The sequence below is a fragment of the Anolis carolinensis genome, chromosome X (assembly GCF_035594765.1).
Source record: "Anolis carolinensis isolate JA03-04 chromosome X, rAnoCar3.1.pri, whole genome shotgun sequence".
Taxonomy (NCBI): domain Eukaryota; kingdom Metazoa; phylum Chordata; class Lepidosauria; order Squamata; family Dactyloidae; genus Anolis; species Anolis carolinensis.
The window spans coordinates 8,484,779-8,508,312 of NC_085847.1; the positions used below are offsets into that span (position 1 = coordinate 8,484,779).

At 43.3% G+C, this 23,534-nt stretch overlaps 1 protein-coding gene across 4 annotated transcripts in view; it reads left to right on the top strand.

Moving 5' to 3' along the window:
* Positions 1 to 23,056, top strand: part of ksr2 (kinase suppressor of ras 2) — a 148,358-nt gene extending 125,302 nt beyond the window's left edge. For 2 of the 4 annotated variants that reach the window (XM_062958724.1, XM_062958726.1), the window contains 4 exons: positions 4,153 to 4,284; positions 8,648 to 8,777; positions 9,316 to 9,449; positions 12,258 to 23,056. In XM_062958724.1, coding sequence (XP_062814794.1) covers positions 4,153 to 4,284; positions 8,648 to 8,777; positions 9,316 to 9,449; positions 12,258 to 12,264 — 403 coding nt within the window. In that variant the 3' untranslated portion in view covers positions 12,265 to 23,056. Of the gene's footprint in view, positions 1 to 4,152; positions 4,285 to 8,647; positions 8,778 to 9,315; positions 9,454 to 12,257 lie in introns of those variants that run through there. The other 2 variants (XM_062958725.1, XM_062958727.1) reach the window with 1 other exon arrangement.
* Positions 23,057 to 23,534: the final 478 nt, after the last annotated feature.

The following is a 23,534-nucleotide window of genomic DNA, read 5'->3' on the forward strand; positions in this document are numbered from 1 at the left end:
CCCCAGAAGAGCAAGAAGTGCTCATTAATTATGGCATGTGGGATCCTTCCTTCTCCAGAGTGACTGGAAAAGGGAACTTTGCTGAGAGAGCCACCAGGACGAGAGGAGTTGCCATCCTTGGGCAGCTGCTGGTGCTGCCAGAATCCTGACAGGATCTGCTGCTTGCCGTTGGTCCTGGGTTTTCTTTTTGGATGACCTGATGCTTTGAAAAGCCCTGGGTGGCTTAGTCTATCTGCTATTTGGATTTCTGCCAGTGCCACTGGTGTACCATCAGTCTGGGGAATTGTGGGAAATTTAAATGGTATTTCCAACGAGCTGCAAAGCCCATCAGCAAAGAAGGGATACCATCTCCTTCTTTGTTGGTGGCCACTTGCCTGGTCCGGACCCCCTACTGCCTTCTTCCTAGTTGACACTATCCACTTCCTAGCTGGTATGCCTCTACATATCAATGACTAGCGGGTGGGAGATGTTGTCATGGTCTCCCGGTGGAATTCTCTTACTGGTAGACTTCTCAAAGGCAACAACCCTTTGGTTATGCACTTCTATATTGTAGGGGTGAGCCAGATGTAGCTCACAGATTCCCTCTATGGCCCCAACCCTCCTGTTCCCCCAATTAGTCACTTCCTATTTTGAAAAAAGGGGGCTTAAAATATACTGGTGGGATGGAATACAGAAAGAAGGTATTGCAGGAGCAGAATAGTGGAATCTCTGGTCCATTGCCAGTCCTGATTTATTCCTCCTCCTCTGAGAAATGTACACAGCTCCCCTCTCTCCTCCTTCTCTTCTCCGCCACCTTGTGAAAGGTGGGCTGACTTTCCGTAGCCTACCCCAAGGCACGATGCCTCCCTCACTCATGCCAAAGTCAGCAGTCCTGCCAGGTGGTCCTGGCTTGACTCCTCAGTGCCAGTTCAACCTTGCATCTCTGATCTGGCCTGGCGTCCTTGGTTGTGGGGGAGAAGAAAGGGGCTATTTTGTCACCATTGTTTCTTGAAATGGGATTTGGGGCCAGGGGGAGGTGAAAACAAAAAAGATGTTTGCCCTTCTCCCCAACCAACAAATTGTCCGCAGGCCAGCCTGAGCTGCCACAGTTTAAAAGAGAGGATTTGGGTGCCTTTCTAGCTTAGCTGTGCTAGTACCATCTCTTCCTTTTCTTTCCCCCAGTTATAAGAATGTCTCCTGTCACTTCTCAATTCCTAAGCTTCTGAGGTCTTGAACAAATCCAATTACCGAGGTGCATTCTCATTGGTTCCCTCTGTTTTTACACCCGAAAGCAAGCAGAGTGACCCCAATTTTTTGTGCTCCACTGCCCAAGTCTGGGACATTGTGTATTAGAGGAGCAGTCTGCTGTTCTTTTTTCTTCTTAAAGGTTCAGCTCGCCTTTAGAGTGGGACATATCAGGCAGCCTTTGTCTTGATCTAAGCAGCCTGCTAGCTAGAAAGAGAGTATATGTGACCGTTTATTCCTATCAGTCTGCCCAGCAGTAACAACCATTAGAAGCCTTCCCAATTCTGCCATATCATGCAGGTTCTTATCTGTCAACAACCAGAGAAAGGAATGATGCCTGTTTTTGGAAACCCCCCCCCTATTTTAAGAACTATATGACTTTGTTGCAGTATGATCCATAATGAATGAAGAATGAACAATACACTTATAATTACCTCATAACTTATGACTTATGTCTGAGGTTGCCAGAATGAAAACTTGAAAGAGCTCTTTTAGCTTGAATGGCTGTGTAGAAGAGGGCCTTTCAGCATTCATTGTTAGTTGTGACTAGCAGGACTTACTGAAATGCCCACATCTATTCTTCTACATTAGTGAAAATGTCTGGGATGGCGAATATCTCAGCAACTCATTCTATTTCCAGATTGAAAATGGATGATTTATTCAGGTAGCAATAGGAACACATGGATTTGTTGTCAAGTTTTTTCCCAACACCCTTGGCAAGATGCATGCACAAGGCATGTTGAGGCCATAGACAAATGGAGAGGGCACCTCTCAGTGGCAGAGTACATAATCAGAATGTCAAAGTTGAATCTCTAGATGTTTTGGTTCTGTGCTTCCCGTTGTCCTTTAACACTGGCCATGCTGTCTGGGGAGTTGTATTTTTAAATCGATGTGCCCAGAAAAGCCTGACTTTGTCATCTGTTGGTATGCATATGCAACCCCTTACTATAACATTTCTTCCCACCTGATTGTGGATTATGATCGGGAGTTTTGAATACAGCTGCCTCCTTCCCTGAATAGGGATATTGTGCACTCAGAATAAATTATGAGCTGTGCACAGTTTGTGTAGGTGGCATCACAAGAAATAGCAAATTCATGAATGTGTTTGATTAGCAAACTTCATCTGGATTTCTCTTAACCTCCTTCTCCATGGCTTCCTTTGACATCCAAGCATTTGTCAAACATTGGCTATGAATTTTTCTTTGCTGACACAAGGACAAGGGGTTTGCTTTCCACTCATAGGATGGAGCATAATCAGTATTCGCTTTGAATATTGTTTGGGATCCAAGGCAGCGTATAAAACATTTAAATAAATATAAACTCTTGCAACTACCTATTTGTGGCTTATGCACACAAAATATGCAAAAATGTATAAACTATGTAAAAAAAACTAAGGAAAGAGCGAGAGAAAAATGAGATTTCTGAAAACGCAAGATTCTTTCAAGGACTGGGGTAAATATAAGTCAAAGCAACAAAGGTGACATGAACAAGATCTGGTTTAGTCAAAGCTATGGGATTGAGATGAAATTAACATTTTGGTAGTGAGCCATCACATGTCCCTTTCAAAGGGTTATACGTGCCTGTACATACAAGGAGCTTGCCTTCTCATTTGTCTTTTTCCTGCTTTCCGGCACAAGGAGAGATTGCATGGGAGAAGACTGAATATGACAGCAAGAAAAAGCAAGTCACCTTGAACCCCTCAAGTGACCTTGGTGATTCAATTAACCGCAGCTTTCAATTAAGGGCCTCATATGTGGCCACAAAGTAAAAAGAGTCTCTGGTGAGAGATTGAGACTTGCATCCGCAGAAGAGCGTTCCTTTCTCTGGCCTTCAAAGTAGAGCAGTGGTGGAGCTGCATGGCTTGGCCCTGATTCTGAATCGCCCTTGCCCATGGCAGTGCCACAAAAGAGCTCTTATGTACTTGGAACTGCCCCAGCAGAAACCAAAAACTGCCCCGAGACTGGTTCTCTCAGGCAGCAAAGTGAAGAAGCAAGTAGCATGAGCACAGCACTGACAAAGGGTGGTCAAAATCAAGGAGTCACCCCAGGTAGCAAGTACTGAGATGTGGCATGAAGGTGTTAGAGATAGGCAAGAGAATGGTGACCCTGTCCCCTGAGCCAGCCTGTTGCTTTAAGGTGTGGTAGTGGGTGCTATCTTTTGTAGGATGGACAGTGATTGGAAGAAAGCCCTAATTTGCTGGCATATTTCGATCCATTGGTTGAAAATGGCTTCCAGATGAGATGAGGAACAGGCTACTGGCATGCCAGGGTTGGGAGGAAAATGGGGACAGCGTGGCTTTTCAGAGGATGGCCAGGCAGGACCAATAGTAATGTCACCTCCAGGATGTCTGGGAAATAGATTTAGCAGGACAGCTAATTATACAGAAGTGACAAGCAAAATTAGATGGTCTGTCTGTCATTTGGGAATTGTTGGTCTGTAGAAGGAGAAATGGGAGGCTCATGGTTTTAGGTGAGTGTTGAACAAAACAGGGTTTGCACATTGCAGAAAGACAAAGGCTTCCAAGTAAGTGCTGTGTGAGCCATGTGGGCACCACCCGTGATGGGAGGAAATTATTTGGAAGCGAGGGCTTATAGGCGTCTCATAACATTTGTAATGCCATGGGTCCCTCCCTCTGCCCTCTTTGGGTGAGTCTTGCCTATAGAACCAGCCTGTAATTCCAAAAATTGTCATTAGATCAAACTCTTACTATTGTGCTTGTGGTCCTGCTGTGGGTTTCCTTTCATTGGACTAGCTAAAATGGTAGACAGCTCCAGGACTGGTTTGCAGTGGTGATGAAACAAACAGAGGTGTCAAAGCGAAGGAGTACTAGTTCATAATAGAGCTTGCAGAGTTGTGTCAGCTTGACTTTATCTTGCTTCTAGTGCCAAGACACAGCCTCACTTTAATTGCTATTGCTTTTCCTTTCAGAAAGGAGGATAGGCTGCGTGTCCAGCATGGCTGGTTATGCTATTTGGCTCCAGAGATCATCCACCAGCTCTCACCTGAGACAGAAGAAGACAAGCTGCCTTTCTCCAAGCACTCTGATGTCTTTGCTTTTGGGTAGGTGTTTGAGTAGGGCAAAGAAGAGAACAATTGATTGAGTATGCTTTCTGATATTGGCTCTGTGAATGTTTTTCAGAGGGAAAGAACTTGCCTTTTCCCTTGAGACATCTCTCCTAGTTTGAGACATTAGTACATGGCTTTAAAAAGCAGACACACTAATTTCTGTGTGATTGCCTTCACCATTCAGTAAAAGGACTCTCAAACTGAGAATAATTGATCATGTTTTTACGGCTCAGCCTGATCAACCCACAGGCATAGGTTGACCAGCTAGCAAAGAGGCTCACCTCCTAATGCCATTGAAGGTTATGAGCTCAGTAGATGTACACTCATGAATGTGAATTGAAAGTGTTGAAAGTGGGAAACCTGAATCCAGTCTGCCCCTCTGGGGATCCTCATCTGACTCTGGAGTTCCCCAGATGGCCATGTCCCCTCCCCTGTGACAACACTATTTGGGTGTTTCTCCATTCTGGAAGGTTAACTAATAGTTTCTGGCAGGAAGAGTTTTAGGCTAACATATGTTCGTGTTTGGGGTTCTACTCTTTAGCTGTTGGCCTCATCCACTTCTGGAATGCTGACCTTCAGAACGTCTCTGCAATTGAATTGATCTCCCACTCTTTGCTATAGAACAACTCCCATCACTCCCAAACAGTGTTGCCAGTAGTCCAGGATAATAGGAATCATAGTTCAGCAACACTTAGAGACCCAGAGATGTTCTATTCCTGCTGCAGAAAGTTACTGGATACAGGACTGCAAGAAGCTCTAGGCCTCATACGCAGCAAAGGGCACCTTGACCAGAGACCTGGGCACTGATGGGCTGGTGTTCACATACCAGATGAGGAAAGCAGAAAGTATAGGGGCTCAAGACTTGATGGACCGATGGGAGGCCAACTACCTAGCTGGTCAGAAAAAGTGAGGCAAGACAAGGGCTGGGAGAAGACAATGTTTGAAACTTAAGCTGGAGGAGGATCCTCCCCAGCAAAGTTCTTTAATAGAACAAAGTTTAAGAATTACGATGGAGCCCCAAATGCACGTTCTCCTTTAATGCTTTTTTCGCTTGTCCAATTTTAATTGCCCTTCACCACAGCAAAGAAAAAGAAATATTTTTGAAGTGCCTCATTGCCCTGTGATGATATCTTTTCTCAGGCACATGGCCAAGTACACTTTTTATCTGCTGGATTAATTTTGCTGTATACCACTGTGATGGGCACCTTGAAGAACCGACTATAGAAGTGATGAGCTTAAGCTGAGTCCTTATCGGATAATGTGTTTTCATCCAACAGCCCCCCTTCCCTGCAAAACATTTCAGCGGCATTACTTAGTGTGTGCTTTAAATGTAACTTTAACCAAAAAGAGGAAGAAAATAATTATGGGATTTTTTATCAGACTAATCCCTAGCTAACTTATTTTAATTTGAAACTTTTTATTGAAAAAAAAAACCAATCTTTTTTTAAAGAGCTTCTTTTAAAAGTTTTAAATGGCTGCTTTGGCTTTTATTTTTCATACTTTATATGGTGACCACTTCCACAGTAGTTGCATAATGAACTTAGATACCATTGCTCATGTTTCTTAATAATATGGGTAAATTCACATGATGGGAAGAATGTGTGGCCTTTCAGCTCTCATATCTATAAAAGCCTTACAATGAGTGCATTTATTCTATAGAATGAATCCAGTTGAACACCATCTTAACTTGAAAGACTCATTGCTATGGGATCCTGGGTTATGCAGCTTGGTGAGACAGTGCACTCTTGGGCAGAGAAGGCTAAAAACCTTGGCAAATTTTAACTCCATGACTCCATAGCATTGAGCCATGACAGTTAAAGTGGTGTCAAACTGCAATAATCCTGTAGCCTCTTTTTTCTCTCTCTCTGCCCCCTGGACTTTATCCAGCCTTTTCTCAGCATCTCAAACCCCTAGGGGGGCTCTTATGGGTTAATATAGTCCTACAGATAACCTGAACTCAAATTGTAAAGGGTTTTATAACCAGAAAATTCTGAGATCTACAAATAGATGTAGCACTTGAAGTTGTCCAGGGGCATGTGACACAATGTTGTTCCAATGCCTAGTAGTAGTAGTAGTGATAGTATTATAACACAGTGTAATGTAATCTTACTAAACATTGGGCTATTCCTAGGTCCATTTGTCAAGAACTAGGCAATATGTAGGGAAACCGTTCCCTTTCTTTCATGCATACACACACATTAGCACACACCCCTGAAGTATGAGAAATGATATTAATACTGTCCTACTGCAATGATTTGTGTAAGCTAGACCTGAGGAACCTAAGCAGTGTTACCTAAGGTGGTGCTACCTAGACATTTGGACTTCATTTCTCATCAGTCCCAGCCAGCATGACCAATTGCCAGGGCAGATGGGTGTTACTGTCCCAAAGATTGAGCAATCATAAGGTCAGAGAACACCGTACTAAGCTACTCTCTTTATTGGAGCCTCAGTTTGAGATTAGATGGTAAGGGAGGGAGAAGTGGGAGCTGTTAAGGAAGTGGGGAGAGGAAGAGGTGGCTGCCCACCATGAAGAGAGAGAAAATCTTCATCTGCAGTTATACAAAGCATTACACAGCTGCAGGAGCAGCTGCACAGTTACGGCAATGTTATTGTGTGCTGCAAGAAAAGCCCTCCACACAATCATCCCATATTATCAACTAACACATGGGTTGCACATAAAGTGCTTTCTTCTGCAGGAATTTTCTAATTCTCTACCGTGTATAGATGCCTTCAGCTGGTGGGACATGGGCTGGCTTTCCTCCTCTTTCAGTGTGGAATGCCATTCTAAGCACCTTCCCTCCGAAATGGAAAGCATGGGCAAGATTGCAGACTCCCACAGCTGGAACAGCCATTCCCTTGTTCTAGGTGTGGGGGAGTGTTTGGGATCTTGAATAGCAGATTCTCAGCACCTTCTAGCATTAGGAATAGACACATTTTTTTTATTTTGGGCTCTTTCTCATATTTTACACTTCAATTGGGATCATCCAGCACATTGAGTTTGCCTTGAACCTTGAGAACAAAAGGAATCACTGGGCTGAAGACTGAAAGGAAAGGAAAAGAAAACCTAAGGGTGGCAGGGAAGTTGGCAGAGTGTCCCATGGAAGGTAAATTGAAAGGCCAGATACTTTGCTGGGAAAGCAACCTTTTCCTCAGCTTTTGATAAATTTGGGTGCAACTTTCCCAGCCTTGGGCATGAGCCTGAAGTTTGCTAGCTGATTGTTTAAAGCTAAATTTATGCCTGAAAGGCAGTTTCTTTTGGGGTATAGTGTGTATTTGAGATGTCTTGACTGGATTGGAAGATCTATGTGTGGCTGTCATCTGTTTACTGAGTGTGACTCTTTTGCACTGGACAGTGGTTGTTGCTTTGAACAGATAATGTATTGCCTTCCCTCCAGTCACATTTCACTGAATTCTATGAGCAGAAGGGATAAACAAAAAGAAAAAGGAACAGTCTTCATCAGGATTGGCCAATGCATTAGCAAACCAAAAGAATGCAGTGCTTGTGCATGCACCCCCTCACCCCACACACTTGTTTGTGACCCACAGTGGGCTTTGTACTGAACCTAACTGAAGATATTATTTTTGACTCATAAAGACCTTCACAGAGTGGTCTTGATCCAGCCCTTTAATCCTCCATGGGTATCCACACACTTTTCCCCATGACATAATTGCTGAATGGTCCCTTAGTTTTAGTACAGGATTTTTCCCTTCTGAAATGCCTCTGCTCAGCAATTTTCCCAACACCAATAGGTTTAAACACAAGATGGAGATATGGGACGTGGTCCATAAGAATGTCTTTGAAATTTAATTTGGTTCTTGGGCTGAAAGAAGGTCCCCACGCTTGACCTAAAGAGCTATCTTCCACAAATAGCCCCATGGTTGTTGAATAGAGCAGCCCAGCCAATGTATACAATGACATTCAGGCCTCTCAACAGCTTTAAATGTTTATAATATTACAGTATATACCTAAGTTTTACACCAAAGATAGTGCTTGATAATTATTTTGACAAAATTTAATGGCTTCAGTTTGACTGCCATGGGATCACTATAGCCTTTCTAGTATAACTTTTTGTGTTGATGCAGTTGATCAGATTAAATGTTCGATATGATTTGTGCTTTTGTTTTAATTGACTGAAATGTTGCACGTCTCCCAAAGAATTAAATTAATAGGTGACAAATGAATGCAAAATGAATACATGTAATAAAGGGACAGATAATGCTCCATGGAGGTTCTTTTAGAAGTTGCATTTAAGTAACAGAAAATATGCCGTATGTAATGTGTTGATGGTGGTGGTGAACAAGGAGCTGATGGAGACTCGCAGGTATATTGATTCCTTGCTCTGCTTTGTCTCAACAGCACCATCTGGTATGAGCTGCATGCTCGGGAATGGCCCTTCAAGACCCAACCAGCTGAGGCAATCATTTGGCAAATCGGTCGAGGGATGAAGCCAAACCTCAGCCAGATTGGCATGGGGAAGGAGATCTCGGTAGGCCACTTTTGGAACATGGGGGAGTTTGAGAAAGGCATCAAACATTGGTCATCACAGATCCTCAGTGATAGTTCTGAGATGTAGCATGGTGGTTAGTGTTGAAACTAGCTGGTGATGTTTGAGTTCAACTCCTTGCTCTCCTGTGAAATTTTATTTGTAAAATATCTCTCTTATAAAGCCTTGGGCTCCTCTGTACCTCTTTGATAAATAGTGCTGTAGGACGTATCAAAAGTAAAAGAGAGATCACTGCCCCAAGATCTGTACAGTCTCTGTTTAACAACAGAGGGAGGGGAGACACAAAGGAAATAAATAGGGAGAGATAAAGCTTGTTCCCATCTCCCGCTGCATTCTGATACAATGTGCCATAGGACCATGTGGATCAATGTAAAGCAGGAACCAAGAAATGACAGCCCCAACTGAGGAAAACTAGCATCTCCAAGCTTTCTGTAGGAGCAACATAGATATAGCTTGAAAGTTTGTGAATGGTGTGAGTTGTTTTTTCTCCTTACATTCCTTTCTTTCTGTTGCCTTGCAGGACATTCTGCTCTTTTGCTGGGCCTATGAACAGGATGAACGACCAACCTTCTTAAAGCTCATGGAGATGCTGGAGAAACTGCCAAAGCGGAACCGTCGCCTTTCCCACCCTGGCCACTTCTGGAAGTCAGCAGAGTAAGGCGGGGACCTTTTCCTATGTTGGGCTTTGCCAGCAATTGTCTGGGTTGACCAGGGCTCACAAACAGTTGCACTTGTACCACGAACCCATAAAACTAAACTGGGATGGGCTTTCTGATCTGCAGCATGACAGAGATAGAGGGCCTTGGGGATCCTTGGGTAACAGAACAGTCACAGAAGACTCTGAGCCAAAACTTTGGGACTTAGCAACATGTTTCAACAAATCCTTGCAAAAGCTTGGAATAAGAGTAGGAATAGTGGTGATTATGGTTCATCTTTTTCTTTTGGGAACCATTTATGTGACCCTCATCCTCCCAGCCCACCATTGCCAGAAAAAATGCACCACCAGGAGATAGGGGTATTTGAATCTCTGTTTTTGTGCAATTCTCTATTTATGCCCTATTTGCTTCCTCACAATCTTGTTTAGGCCACAAATGACACTTCTTAAAACCAAATGTGATTCCAGATTCATTAAAAGGGTGGATATGGCATATGGAAATTTAGAGTCCCTGGCTACAAGAATGCAACAATTTTCTCCTGGCCCTTAAAACAATAGCTGCATGGGTGCAAACATGGCTGAGAGAGCATCCCACAAATGAAATGCCACAACAGATGGAAATATACTCTATCCGGCCCTGCTCACTATTTCCTTTAAACATTCACATTATCCACTGCTGAGCCAGGCACTCCAAACCAGTTCCCAAGGCAGAGATTTGGCTCCAATTAAGCCTCGAGTCTTGGCATGTGCATGTATTTAGGTCAAGGGCTCAGTGTTTATCAGCAGCCAAGCAACAATAAAATATCAGCTTTTAAAAATACTAACCAGGGTGGCCAAAGCCTGCCTTCAGTTCATTTTCCTGCTCTGACTGTTTATATATGTCCCTAGGGTATACATTTGAGGCTGTCCCCCAAATTGCCACCCTCCTGTTGCTAGGCCAACTGTCTTCTCACAGCTGGAGTGAAAACTTTCTATTCCTTGCTGTGTTTTGCCAGTAAAGATTTTCAAAAGGGAGAGGAAGGAAGTGGCCTTCAAGCAGGAGTAGCACTTGTTAAAAATTACAGTTTCCTCCCAATTGTCCCTGTGAACAGCTTTTTCTGCTCCCATCAACATTGGGAGGGTAGAGCTGATTGTTTCAGAGGACCAAAGAACTCTAATGGATGTGCTTTTCTTTGCCTTGGGTTCCTTTTCCAGTTGAAAGATTGGATAGGTTCCCTATTATTAGGACCAGAGACCCTCTGACCCATCAGAAATCTCTTCTGTTTTAAAATTAGGAGTGAGGAGTCAATGGATTTTCAGAGAGGATCAGAATGGGAAAAAACTGTCACTTCTTCTTCATGGTCTCTGTGGCTCAGATACTGTGCCTATCCAGGGGTTTTTACAAGCTTCTAGAGCTGTATTTGGGTAGTAACCCCCTCATGGTAGCCATGCATTCCCTTTAGCGGGGCCCTACAGGGTGTGGCCCTTGCAGCTCAGAATATGCAAGTTCAGATGGCTTCATTGGCTTATCTCCTCATGGCTTTATTTGGCCATGGAACTGTAGCGGGTGCACTTAATGACCCAAACCTCCTCAGAGGACAAATCAGGACTCAACTGTCAATGCTTTATTAAGCATTACAGACAAGATAACAGTTGCAGGGTATATACAGCCTCTGGACCGGCAAATCTTTGGTATTGGACACTGCCTACTTACTCTTTGATACATAGCTCCCATTTGACTGAGTGATAGAGACCATGAAAAGAAGCAGGTTGCTTACTTGTATTGCAGAACCAAGAGGGGTGATTTTTTTCTTTTAGAAATTTCAAGATCCTCCAGCACAGCTGAAGGAAGTTGAGACACCTGGGGAACTAGATTCCTCGAGATAACATTTTCAATTACATCTTTGGATAATCAAATCCCCAAAAGTCAAAAACCCAAATGTGGAAGGAATGCATTCTAGATGCTTCCAAGGATGCACTATGCAAGTGAACCTTGTGTGGAATTTTACAGAGGACCATTCAAAGAGCCACAGTTAGTAGCAAGCAACATAGTATTTCCTTACTATGGGAAGAAGGACATTGGAGAAGATTCTCCATCGCACCATGCAGAGCATAATGCCTAAACGCTATGGTTGCTCTTGCAGCCATATAGTTGCAACCACTATAAGTTGCGGGGAAGCTGGTGGGGAGATAACTGGACAGTGCCTGGCTGCTGTTCCATAGCTTGAGGGGGGGGGGGGGAGAAATGAGGTCGCTCTGCAAATCTCCACTGAGTCAAGAAGAGAGATCTCATTTTAATTCTCCTCGTGGTAAAACTCATGCTGCCTAACATCCTTGCTAACTCCCCAAATGGCCATGGCAGAATCCAGGGAACTTGAAAGCTTCCTGGGATGAGAAGGTGACATTGAGTAAGGAACTAATGAATAGCTTCTTGTGCAACATCCACAGCCAGACATAGGCATGTGTAACTCCAAGCAATGTGCACGTAGGTCACTAACAGGATTTTCGTCTGTGTTTGCCTAATCTCCAGTGGAATTCAGAAAGAATTCCAGAGATCAGGCCCCACCACTGAATCCTCTCAACTCCTTCTTGAGAACAAACTACCAGTCACAATTCATGATATCTGGAGCCGAACATTGTTACTAAAACTCACGTTAACCCTAGCCAGTCAATATGGAGGTTATTGTTCAAAATGTCTGGAGGACACTGTATTGCTAAGGCCTTGACAAAGATGATGGAAGAGGCAGAAGATGAATAACTGTCAGCTTGAAAAATCCCTGTCATATTTGCATTCATTTTTCAATACTTCCTTCTGTGTTTTCTTCCAGGCTGTGACAGATGGCTCAGAGGGATGGTGCCTTTTTATGCCTTCCTTCCTCACTTCACCACCACCACCACCACCACCACCACCACCACCACCACCTCCTCCTCCTCCTCCTCCTCCTCCTCTTCCTCAATCCATGGAAGGTATGGCAACCTGGGCAAGTCCCAGAACAAAAGAGCAACAGACTCGTGGTTTTTTTTCCTCCAGAATGGACCCAACGCCCCAATAGCAAGAGTTGCACTCTGTCTCAGGGTGCAGACGAAGAGCAGGTGGGACAACATTTGAAGCAGTTTTTGAATGAAGTCCTACAAGAACGCTCTTCTGCGCTGCCTTCTGCTAACAACATTGGAAACGTGGGACACCATCTGGTCTTTGAGTCCCTCCCGCTGGTTGCTCTTTCATCAAGAGTTTCATTGGAGGGTCACCATTTCTGTGAAGCTATGAGCAGCGCCTTTCCCAGCTGATGTGGATTTTATTCAAATTGAGTTTATTTGTTGTGTTATCTTATTGTATTCATTTGGAGATAAATGCTTCTGAACCCTTTTCTCCCTAGTTAAATGCCTACAAGAGCTACTGCAAAAGAGAGCAGGATTCCTGAACTATTGGTCATTCAGCTACTAAAGATGCAGTAACCCTGCACTCTTTTGCATCTGTTTGTCCTTACAGCGGGTGGGGGTCCCCTGGTAGCAAATTCCTCATTTGAACACCTGAGAACTCAAATGAGGTTGACAAATTTGTGACCCTCCAGATGTTGTTGGACCACAACCAGAGTTTGGTTTGGTGACTTTTGGGACTGCAACTCTCAGAATCCTCCAGCTAACACAGCCAGTTGCTGTGTAAACTAGGGGGAATTCTGGGAGATGCAGTCCTAAAGTCACCTCTGCAAGCTTGGGCTGCAACTCCCATGCCTAGTCACACTCCACTGTGCTGGCTGAGACTAATGGGAGTTTCAGCCCAACAACCTTAACAAAACCCTGCAGCCTTCGCCCCTGCCCTGCCCTTCGTGATTATCAGCCCAGTATTTGCAGTTGTGCTTGTTTCTTTGGTGTGTGGAACTGGTTGCTTTTCCAGCCTTCCTTGCTCTCTCTGTTGCTGCTTCCTTCTTGATTGTACGTGGCATATTCAGTGTCTCATGCAGGAGTGTGTCAGTGCTTGGAAATGTTACTTTTGTGGACTAGTGGGGAATTGTGCAACCTGTCGCTCCTATCGTTAGCATTTCCATAGTCTCCTTCTAACCAGGAGCTGCTTCTGTCTGCTTAGATATTTGATCAGGCACGCATGCATCCATCAGTGCTCTGCTAGATGGCAGGGCTTTACGAATTGGACATGGCGTGGACAACACAGCCTGCGTGCCAGGTGAGCTTGTGGAAGCCTCCTTCTCTACCCCTGCTTCAGATCCAGTTGCTGGCTAGCAAGATGTAGGGTCCCAGAAATAGTGGGGGAAAGGATAGGAGAAAAAACTTCTACCCCCATTGGAGTGGTGGTGGGTGGGGTATGTTTGTCCTATTTTTCCCCAAGCTTTTTATCTGGGCCTTTGCATCTCTCCTCTCAGCTGTCTGGGACTCCCTTCCAACCATGTGTTTGTGCTATAGCTGAACTTTCAGACATCAGGCCAGCCTATTTCTTCTGATGGAGGAGGTAGATGCTGCCCTGATGCTATAGTTGTTGTAAGGTTGCCTTCTGTACATAGTTATTTGTTTCAGGCAGGAACATAACTTGCTGTACCCCTGCCTGCGATTTCAAACAGGTTGTTGTTTGAAGTTACACGTGTTACGGCATTTGACAATGCCTTGCTTACAAATGGGATAAGAGGGCTATATTCTTCATCTTATGCCCCCCCGGGGGCCTCATTGTAGAAAGGAAACCAATAGGGTTTCAACATTCCATTTTAGAACTGTGGCAGAATTTCTTTGTATTTATTTATTTATTATTTATTTATTTAGATGCTATAGTTGCACCCTGGATTTCCTCTGTTAACGCTCTCATAACGTACATGGCTCTTCTTCTTCCAACCCTTGTAGCCAGCCGCTTAGGTGGGCCAGACTGCTGTTGCTAGGCCCAAATTCACCACATCTGTCTCATGGCCAAGTGGGAGTTAAAGTCTGGGTCTTGACTGTCCTAGTCCAACCATGGCATTTCAGTGCCTTTGATATTGTTCTCTGAATCCCACGCCCAAAGAAAGCTACTTTCCAGTTTTCTTTCTCCTAATAATCTGGTCCAATATCTGTGTGGCAGTCACTGTGTTTTCTCCACAATATGGGGACACTGCAACAAGCGCAGAATTGCTTCTGGAGCCACATGGAGCAAGAAAACTGAAATGAAACAGTTGGGGGGGGGGGGGGCAGAGGGGTGTAAGTAGCTTCTATGGCTAATGGTGAGCCTTTCCCTGAGAAAATGGAGAAATCCTTCCCTGCTTGACTCTAGTGCTTTAACCCTCACTTGTAGACTCTATCACTGTTGAGTCCAAGTCTTGGTTCTCTCCCAGGTTTCCATGTCTTTGTGTTGTCTCTCCAAAGCTATGCTCCTCATTCCGTGCTTCTCCTCTTGGGTCAGATCTGTGCGATGTGTCACCAATATTTTGCTGATTCCCAGGCCTTGGTTACACAGGGCAAGGATGGCAAAACCTTCATGTACATCAGAGCTCTTCCATGACCAGTCCAGGTTCTGATAGGAGAGGTGAGGTCTGCTGACATTTTTTCATTCCAGCCCTCACAGCAAGGAATCTGGCAGGTCCAACTGAAATGTTATGTATTTTGAAAGGAAATGGGTTAGGAAATGGGCAAATACAAATTGCCTTCATAATCCGTCTGAGATGTATGATTCCTTTGGTTGTGGAAACAACAAGTTTGGGAAGTGGGCCACTTTGGCAGCCTGTGGCCCACAATTTTCACACACGTATCTTGCAGGCTGCCCAAGCCCAGACATAGTGGAAAAATTACCAAAAGGGCATGGCCCAAAGGCCATTTCTGCGCTTGTTTTATGAGTTGGGGGCATCCTGTGCCCTATGTTCTCATGAAATCACTGTTCCCCCAGGCCTCCAGTAGCAGAGAAAGCATTTTAAAGCTGTTTTTAAAATGTTTTTGCAGCATGAGGGGGTATTACAGGGGCTCAGGGAAGCCTTGGGATGGCAAAAGTAGGCTTTGGGGGCCGCCTCTGGCTCTCTAGGCACCTTTGCCAGCCCCTCAGTAGACTCTTTGTAACTGTGGAATGTCACTCATTTCACTTGTTTGGGTTGAACCCAAATGTCCATCTTTTTTTCAAACTAAAGAAGGATTCTCCCTTTTTGCGAGGGCAGGATAAGTGCTTCATAACTTTGTTCTCCATTTCCATCCTCTCATCATAGCTGGGTTGTTCTAACAGTTATGGCAACACTCATTCATTAGAGAGGTGCCATTTTTTTTTCTCTTATAATGAAATCAAAACCTAAGCGTGACCTGAGAGAATGGGGGTTGGTAGCTGCAACTCGATTTGGCTTCAGGACAAAGAATCCAAGTAAGCAGGTCTGGCTGAGAACAAGGGCATGGCTGCCTTTCCTCCATCAGAGTATTTCAGCCATGGACAAGTGATGCTCCTGAGGAGCAGGGCACTCCATCTCTGCTAGCAGCATGGGGAGACAAACAACTTGACCCTCTGCAAAGCATGAATGAGCAATTGCTAAAAGGGTTGGACAGTGTGTCCCCTGCCAACAGGGCAGGACAAGGGAGCATTTTCACAGTAGAATACCCTCTTGCTTGGCAGGTACATTAGTCGGCGGCTGGGGGGGAATGTTGATGAAGGAGGGCAGACTAACAGGGCCCTGTCCCAACTTTAACCAGATGTTCATGAGATAGACCAGGGACTAGGTTAAAAACAAGGAACAGATATTGTCAAGAAGCAAAGAAATTACAGTCCCCACTGCTCTTTTCGTTTCTTTAAGGTGGGGGGGGGGGTGTCTACCAAGGTGGCGTTGTGGGTAGCAATTAACCTAGACATGCTCAGTAGTGGTTGGAATTGATCAAAGTACAGCATGTTCTAGAAGAAAGCACAAAGTACTATTCAGTTCTGTCACTCTCTCTCAAACACACATACACACACTTACATTTCTTAAGTGGGCCAGATCATTACTAGTAACTACGATAAGCTGCGATAGTGTATTTGGCATAGTTCTAAGCATCAAGGCAGTGTGGACTGAAAGCTGCTGTCATGGGTCTTTTCTGAGGACAGTTTTGAATGCCTATATTAAACTCATCCGTCAGTGTTGAGACTAGAAACTTGGGTTGCAATTGAAAACTATCCAAATCAATGACTCTTTTGATCTTCATTGCAGTGGAAAGGAGACTGGAAGGAAGGAATACAGACAGAGTGACAGAAGTAGGTTTTTAACCCATGTCTGCTGGCAGATAAACCTCTTTCAAGACAGTTTTATTGCCCACTTCAATCCTTCTCAAATTTTCCATTTTTCTTAGTGCAGAGACCATATTTGGACCATATTTGGATATGGCAAGACTGCAACCATCTTGTCTCTGATGCAACTTTTCTAAACTGTGCCTAAGTTGCCCTGTTTGCCTTTCATTATGCAGTGAAGAGCGCTGTCCTGTCACCATTGTTGAAGGTCAGATTCAGCTGCCAGCCACATTAACATCCACAAGTGCATTTGAGTGGGTGTGTGCCATCATCTCCTTGGCCTCAGGCAGCAAAACGATATGGACTAGCCATGTGGCATAGCCACCACATTTTTAAAAATCACATTTAGAAGACTTTTAAGGACATGACTAGGTGATCTTTCTCCTCAAACACTTTGCCAAGGTGAGCAGGTTTGCAGAGAGCCAGACAGGAGTGTTCTCTGTGGATTCAAGAGCACTTGATATTCAGGAAGCAAAAGGAAGAAGCAGGAGGGAGCTTGTTTCGCTCACTTCTCTGCCCTATAAAAAGGTTAATTACCAAATAGTGCTTGGAGTTTGCATGGATCCCAATGGTGTCTTGAGTTCTGGAAGAGCGGTATGTTTCGGAGAGTGACCAGCATCACGAGGTGGATAGCAGTGTATGCCCTAAATCAGAAGGCTGCTGCCATGAACACAATGGTCTACTTTAAATTTGTAGAGAATGTTTACATGTATATTTGTGTGCCTTTACTTGTACCCTTTTGCTGGGTCTTTGTTAAGTTAGATTTATGGAATGTATAGTATTGTATGTGATGTATTCTACTTTTTATAGGCAGGGCAGCAGACAAGACAAGGGCGCATGTGGTAAGAACAGATGAGTTACAGCAGGACAAAGTCACGTGTGGTAAGACCAGGCTATGACACGTATGGCAAAATCACTTCAGCTACACCGGGTCCCAACTGAAACAAGGCAGAGTCTTTCAGGACCTTGGACAGAGCAGTCAGGCAGCCAGCCTGCTGAAAGGGAACTGTTGCTTCAGCAAAGTGCAAAGGCTTTAAGGAAGGTTAGTCAGAGGTGTCTTGCTTCTTCCGCTCACCCCCCTTCCTGATCTCTCTACCCTTAAAGGGTTCTTGCTAAGGTTTGGCCCAGAAGTCTGTCTTCTGAGAGCAGAATCCTATTAACCTTATAACCAAGTGAGCCGCCTGTACAATGCCATTGTTTTACTTTAACATCTTAGAATGACGGTCTTACACATAGGAGTAGGAGAATAAGACTAAATGAGACCATTCGGCCAACATCCGCCATAAATTCCTTGATCGCCTTCTCCTTCCCTTCAGGCAAGGGTGTCATTTGCATCACACAGCCTTATTTTTGAAAGTCTTTGTTATTAATAACAAATCTTAATTTTTCCCACCTTCCCTGATCTTTATCGCTTAGGTCCCCACCACCCACTTCAACCCCAGCTTTTTTCTGTAGATTTTTATCCGGTTTAAAAATAACTCGCTCTTCGAAACAGAGGATACAAGGGAAATCACCACAATACCATCTAATAGGAGATCCGCAGGAGTGACAGGGGTCATCCGGTAGCTTGGATTTATTAGCAAGCTCCATAGAGACATGGGTTTATTTACAGATCTGCCAAGCAAGCTTTCGATCTCTCCCCCCCCCCCCCCCACTCCATTTCAGGCCCTTGCATCTGGCTTTGTTCATTCACAAAATGGCTCCTATGCACAACAAGCAAAAGGAAACTGGACACCCCAAATGCAGGGGATAGATGAAGGATTTAATTTATTTTGTTTTACTTTTTAGGTAAGAGCTTTTTAAAAATGTTGTGAGTGCAAAATTAGGGTTACCTAATTCTGAAGACCCTTTAAGGGTTTGCTTAAAGGCTCCTCATTTTTAAGATATCCTGATTCTTCAGAATTAGCTTAAATAATAATAATAATAATAATAATAATAATAATAATAATAATAATAATAATAATATACTTTATTTCTAGACTGCACTCTCTCCCCAGAGGGACTTACATATAAACAGCAAACATTCAATGCCACAATTTTGTCATTAATATTCAAAGTATAAAATGACAATAACATACAGATTATAATAAAAATTCCACATTAGAAAAACAATAAATTTAAACATGACAGTCAGTAAAAACATTATTGCACAGAGCGAGCGTATACCTGGACAAATTTAAATGGCCAAGTTGCTTAAAATGACATCCTTGCCTGATGGGAAGGAGAAGAAGACCAAAGAAATGTATTATTATTATTACTATTATTATTATTACTATTACATTATCAATGGTCTGGGAACTATGAGCCCCTATGAGGAGCAGCTTAGAGAATTGGGGATATTTAGCCTATAGAAGAAAATATTCAGAGGGGACGTGATAGCCACTTTTAAATATTTGAAAGGATGTCGTGTTGTTTTCTGCTGCCAGAGACCAGGACACGAAGCAATGGATTCAAACTACAGGGAAAGAGAGTCCACCTAAACATTAGGAAGAGCTTCCTGATGGTAAGAACAGTTCAGCTGGGAGTCTGGTGGAGGTTGAATGGCTATCCTTTTAGAGTACTTTGATTGCGTCTTCCTTCCTGGCAGAATGGGGTTGGACTAGATGGCCTTGGGGGGGTCTCCTCCAACTCTAGGATTCTATTATAGTTGTGTAAGAACACAGAGCAATGGATTCAAATTTCAGGGAAAGAGATTCCAGCTAAACGTTAGGAAGAACATTCTGACAAGTAAGAGCTTTTTGACAGGTGAAGTGTAGTGGTGTGTCCTTCTCTGGTGGTTTTTAAGCAGAGGCTGGATGGTGGTTTGTCCGGATTGCTTTGGTTGTGTATTCCTGGTTGGCAGAATAGAGTTGGACTGAATTGCTTTGGAGGGGGGTCTCCTTCAACTATAGGATTCTAGAATTAACTTGGTGTCTGTGTGCAATCAGAGGTAATAAAGAGTTTGGCTATGGGAGACTTTTTAAAAAGAAAAATAACAACGTACCTCTCCTTTCCTCTACCTTATTATTATTATTACTATTATTATTATTATACACCACTTGTTCTCTCTTAGAAGAGAGATAAATAAAAACAGGGCAAATTAAGAGCTACAAAGAAACTAGCACCATATTTATAAATGTAATTTAGAGAAACTGGATTTTAGAAACCTTTGCTATACTAAGCCATGGATTTCAGTGGGAAAATAACTGCTGGCAGTTACTGACCCTGTGTGGCACAGATAGTGTTGATCTTGGCCAATGTGTCCTGCATTGTGAGAACTGTGCACAAAAATGCATTTCTAGACTTATACCTGAATCTATAGAGTAGCCACTGAACCTGGCCCAAGTTTCCCACCCTGGTTTTAGTCAGTGGAGAGGGTGTAAACTTTGTAGTTACTTGCTAGGTTGTCACTTTTGTAACAGCAGGAAAATTGGATGGAAGGTTGGTCAGTTTGTAGCAGAGGGAAGTCAACCTGCCTCTCTTCTCTGCCAGTTCACTGCAGCAGTTGGAGTGGCAGATGCCTTGTTGGAGTGGCATGCCTGCTTTAGACACAAAAGTATCTTCTTTCTTTCTTTCTTTCTTTCTTTCTTTCTTTCTTTCTTTCTTTCTTTCTTTCTTGGGAGCATTCAGTGGTTTTGATCACAGGCAGTCTAGAGAGTGAATCTTCCAGATCTTGGGACACTTTCCCCAAGTTTTGGGGGGCGGGGGATGTTTCTTGATCGGCCAGGCAATGTTTGGCCAGTTTTTTCAGCTTCATTGTATTCAACTGAACTGACTCTTGACTACAGCCTGACATCCTACCATTTCCATAATCCCTGATAGATAGAAGTTGGGGGCTTTATCTCATCGGTCATCTGAATATCCCATTCAGTAGGTGAGCAGCAACAGAGATGAAATGAAACCAGACTACAGAGAAATAAGAAGATAGGATCAGTGTGCACAGGGATATCTCAATTGATACAAAAATCATACAAGCAAAGCAAATTTTAGAAAGCTTAAGGGAGCAAACGTTTTAAAAATTCCCTAGGAATGAAGAGTCTTAGATGTCCCAGAAAAGGAAGTGGAACACCATGTGCATACCTTGAACTGCTTCTAGCAACGTTTCACTGCCACTGCCCTTCAGATGCTTTAGACTCCCAACTCTCAGAATCGAAAGCCAATGTGGCCAATAGCTAGGGATTCAGGGAGATGAGGTCCAAGATTGGTGGGCCAAAAAATAAGAACTATTGTCATGTAAGATTATTCAAGGGGGCACATCTGGTTGGAAGGCCTAACAGGAATAATTGGTTTGTGATATTACCTGTTCAAAGTATGGATTGGGATCATTATGACATTCAGAAATTCACTGTGGTATGGAGACAGTCACCTGGGGAAAATGAGAACGTTACCATCACGATCCCTGTAGCCCACTTTGGTGTGGTCCTTGCAGACACATGGATTGACTGAGCAGCCTCCAGATGTGTTTGATGAAGTTCAGGTCACTGTGTCTGAGTATTATGGGAGTTGTAGTCTCACGTATCTGGAAGGTGTCTGACTGTGCTGTTTTGTTTGTTTGTTTTTTTAGTTCAGTGGTTCTCAACCTGTGGGTCCCCAGGTGTTCTGGCCTGCAACTCCCAAAAGTTTTAACAGCTGATAAAAACTGGCTGGGATTTCTGGGAGTTGTAGGCCAAAACACCTAAGGACCCACAGGTTGAGAACCACTGGTTTAGTTAGTTAAAGTACAAAGATGCCAAGCGACAGGGAGCTTCATTCAGATTCATTCTCCATAAAACTACACTCTTTTCTGCCTTCTGTACATAAATACATGTAAATATAGGCTCACGTCTGTATGTATGCATAGATACGTAGAAATACATGCCAAATCTCAGATACTGTACAGCTTGGGTTTTGTTCTTGTTTTTGTTGTTTAAAATGGCTGCTTTTGTGTTCTGTGTGGATGTGCAGAGTGAGCTGTGACGTATCAGTGTGGTCCAATTCCCAAGCGGGGCAGTGGTGTAAGCAAAATCCATTCCACGAAGTGCACAGAACTCTTGTGGAAGCTGTGTAGTGCCAATAGGCTGCTCTCTCTCGTTTTTCATGCTTTCTTTCTGAAGTGTTCTTTGGTCAACTTACTCAAGCCATTGTAAAGGTGTTTTAAAAAATTATGTTATGTAGATGCACAAGGACATATATACATTTGTTGTTGTGGTTTTTTTGAAGTATTGATCATCACTACAGGAAAGGTATTCTTGATCTCAGAAGGATTCAGTGATCCTTTAATCTAGAGGTGGGTATTCTGCATCCCACATGCTCAGAAAAATGCTGGGGGGGGGGGTAGAATAAATACAAATAAAAAGTTTAGTGAGTGGAAGAAGGGTCCTAAACCACCACCAGCACCCCCCTTCCCCAGTTGCACTCTGACTTAATCCAGATCTATATTTGAATCACTAACAAAGCAGAAATATCGAAGTGGTCCAGCAAGACATTTGGGCTACTGCCTTCTTTGACTGCTCTGAGATTAATTCAATTCCTTGTATGTCGTTGGGCATTATCATGAGATGGTGGCAGTTATAACAAAATGCAGACAACTGGAACACTGCCACCTTGACTGTATGTCTCTGAATACGGAATTGCAAAGCATTTTGCTATCATATGTCAATATTTCTGTTTTGTTAGTCATGGGAGAGAGAGCGTGAGAGACAAAGTTATATACAGTATGTCTTCAGTTCTAAGACATACATTCATTCCAGCATCACCAACAGAAAACTTTATTTGCTCGGTTCTAAGGCGCACCCCATTTTAAAATATGTTATATGTGCGTCTTAGAATGGAAGAACTAAAGTATATACTATCAGACATATAGAAAAGGAAGATATATTATACTATCAGAAAGGCAATTGACCATCCACATGCATTAAAGTGCATTCATTTTAGAAAGCAGTAAAAGGAAAACAAAGGGACAGCAAAAAACCACTTTTGAGTGGAAGTTTCGTTGAGTTAAAAAGTTTTGGGCAGCAGGATATGTGTAACAAACTATCCTGCTGGACCATGTTCCCATTCATTAAAAAATTACAATTATAAATAACTATATATGGATTATAAATATACTTATTTTGTGGTGGTTGATACTGAATTGTCACCGTTGGTGGGGAAAGGGCGATACAAACAAAACCACTGACTTGAGTGCAACCCGAAACTGGAAACAAACAATGGCATGGTGGTTCTCCTTGCAGATTGTAAATTTGTACAGTTACCATTTATAAAGTTTTCTATACGCAAAGGGAAGTATTTATACTTTCTATGGTTTGACTGGGGTGTGAGATGCTGTAGACTGCACGTTTGAAACAAAACGACAGGTGGGTGGCTTTTCCTTTCTTCTTTGGTTTCCTTGTGCTTTTGTGAGGTGTTTGGTGAGTAAATTATGTATGAATTATTTATTCCAATAAAAAATTCAAAATTAAACTCTTTTCCTCCCTCCTGGATCACTTCTCACCTTGCTCCAATCCAGGAATATTTGTTCACTTGGCCTCATCATATACATAAGAAGGGCCATATTGTCTGCAGGATTCTCGCTGTCGTAATCCAAAGTGTTCATTCTTTCAAGTGTACATAGTCTCCGACATTTCACAGAAAAGAACCGAGGAAAAGAAACCTTTATACTTACTGGTAGAAGGAGAGTAAAGAGGGAGCCATTACGGCTTCCCTAGGGAGGGAATTCCAAAACCTGAGAACTGCAATTGCCCTAAATGAACCCGAGAAGATGGTGGGATTCAGAAAATAGCGTCCCCTGAAGTTTTTTAGGGTCTGAGTAGGCTCTTAGCAGGAGATGAAATCCTTATGACAGCCTGGAGGCAAGCCATAGAGGACTTTATAGGTCACAACCAGGACTGGATTCTGTTGCAACAAAAGAGTTATGTGATCCCTGTATCCAGACTCAGTT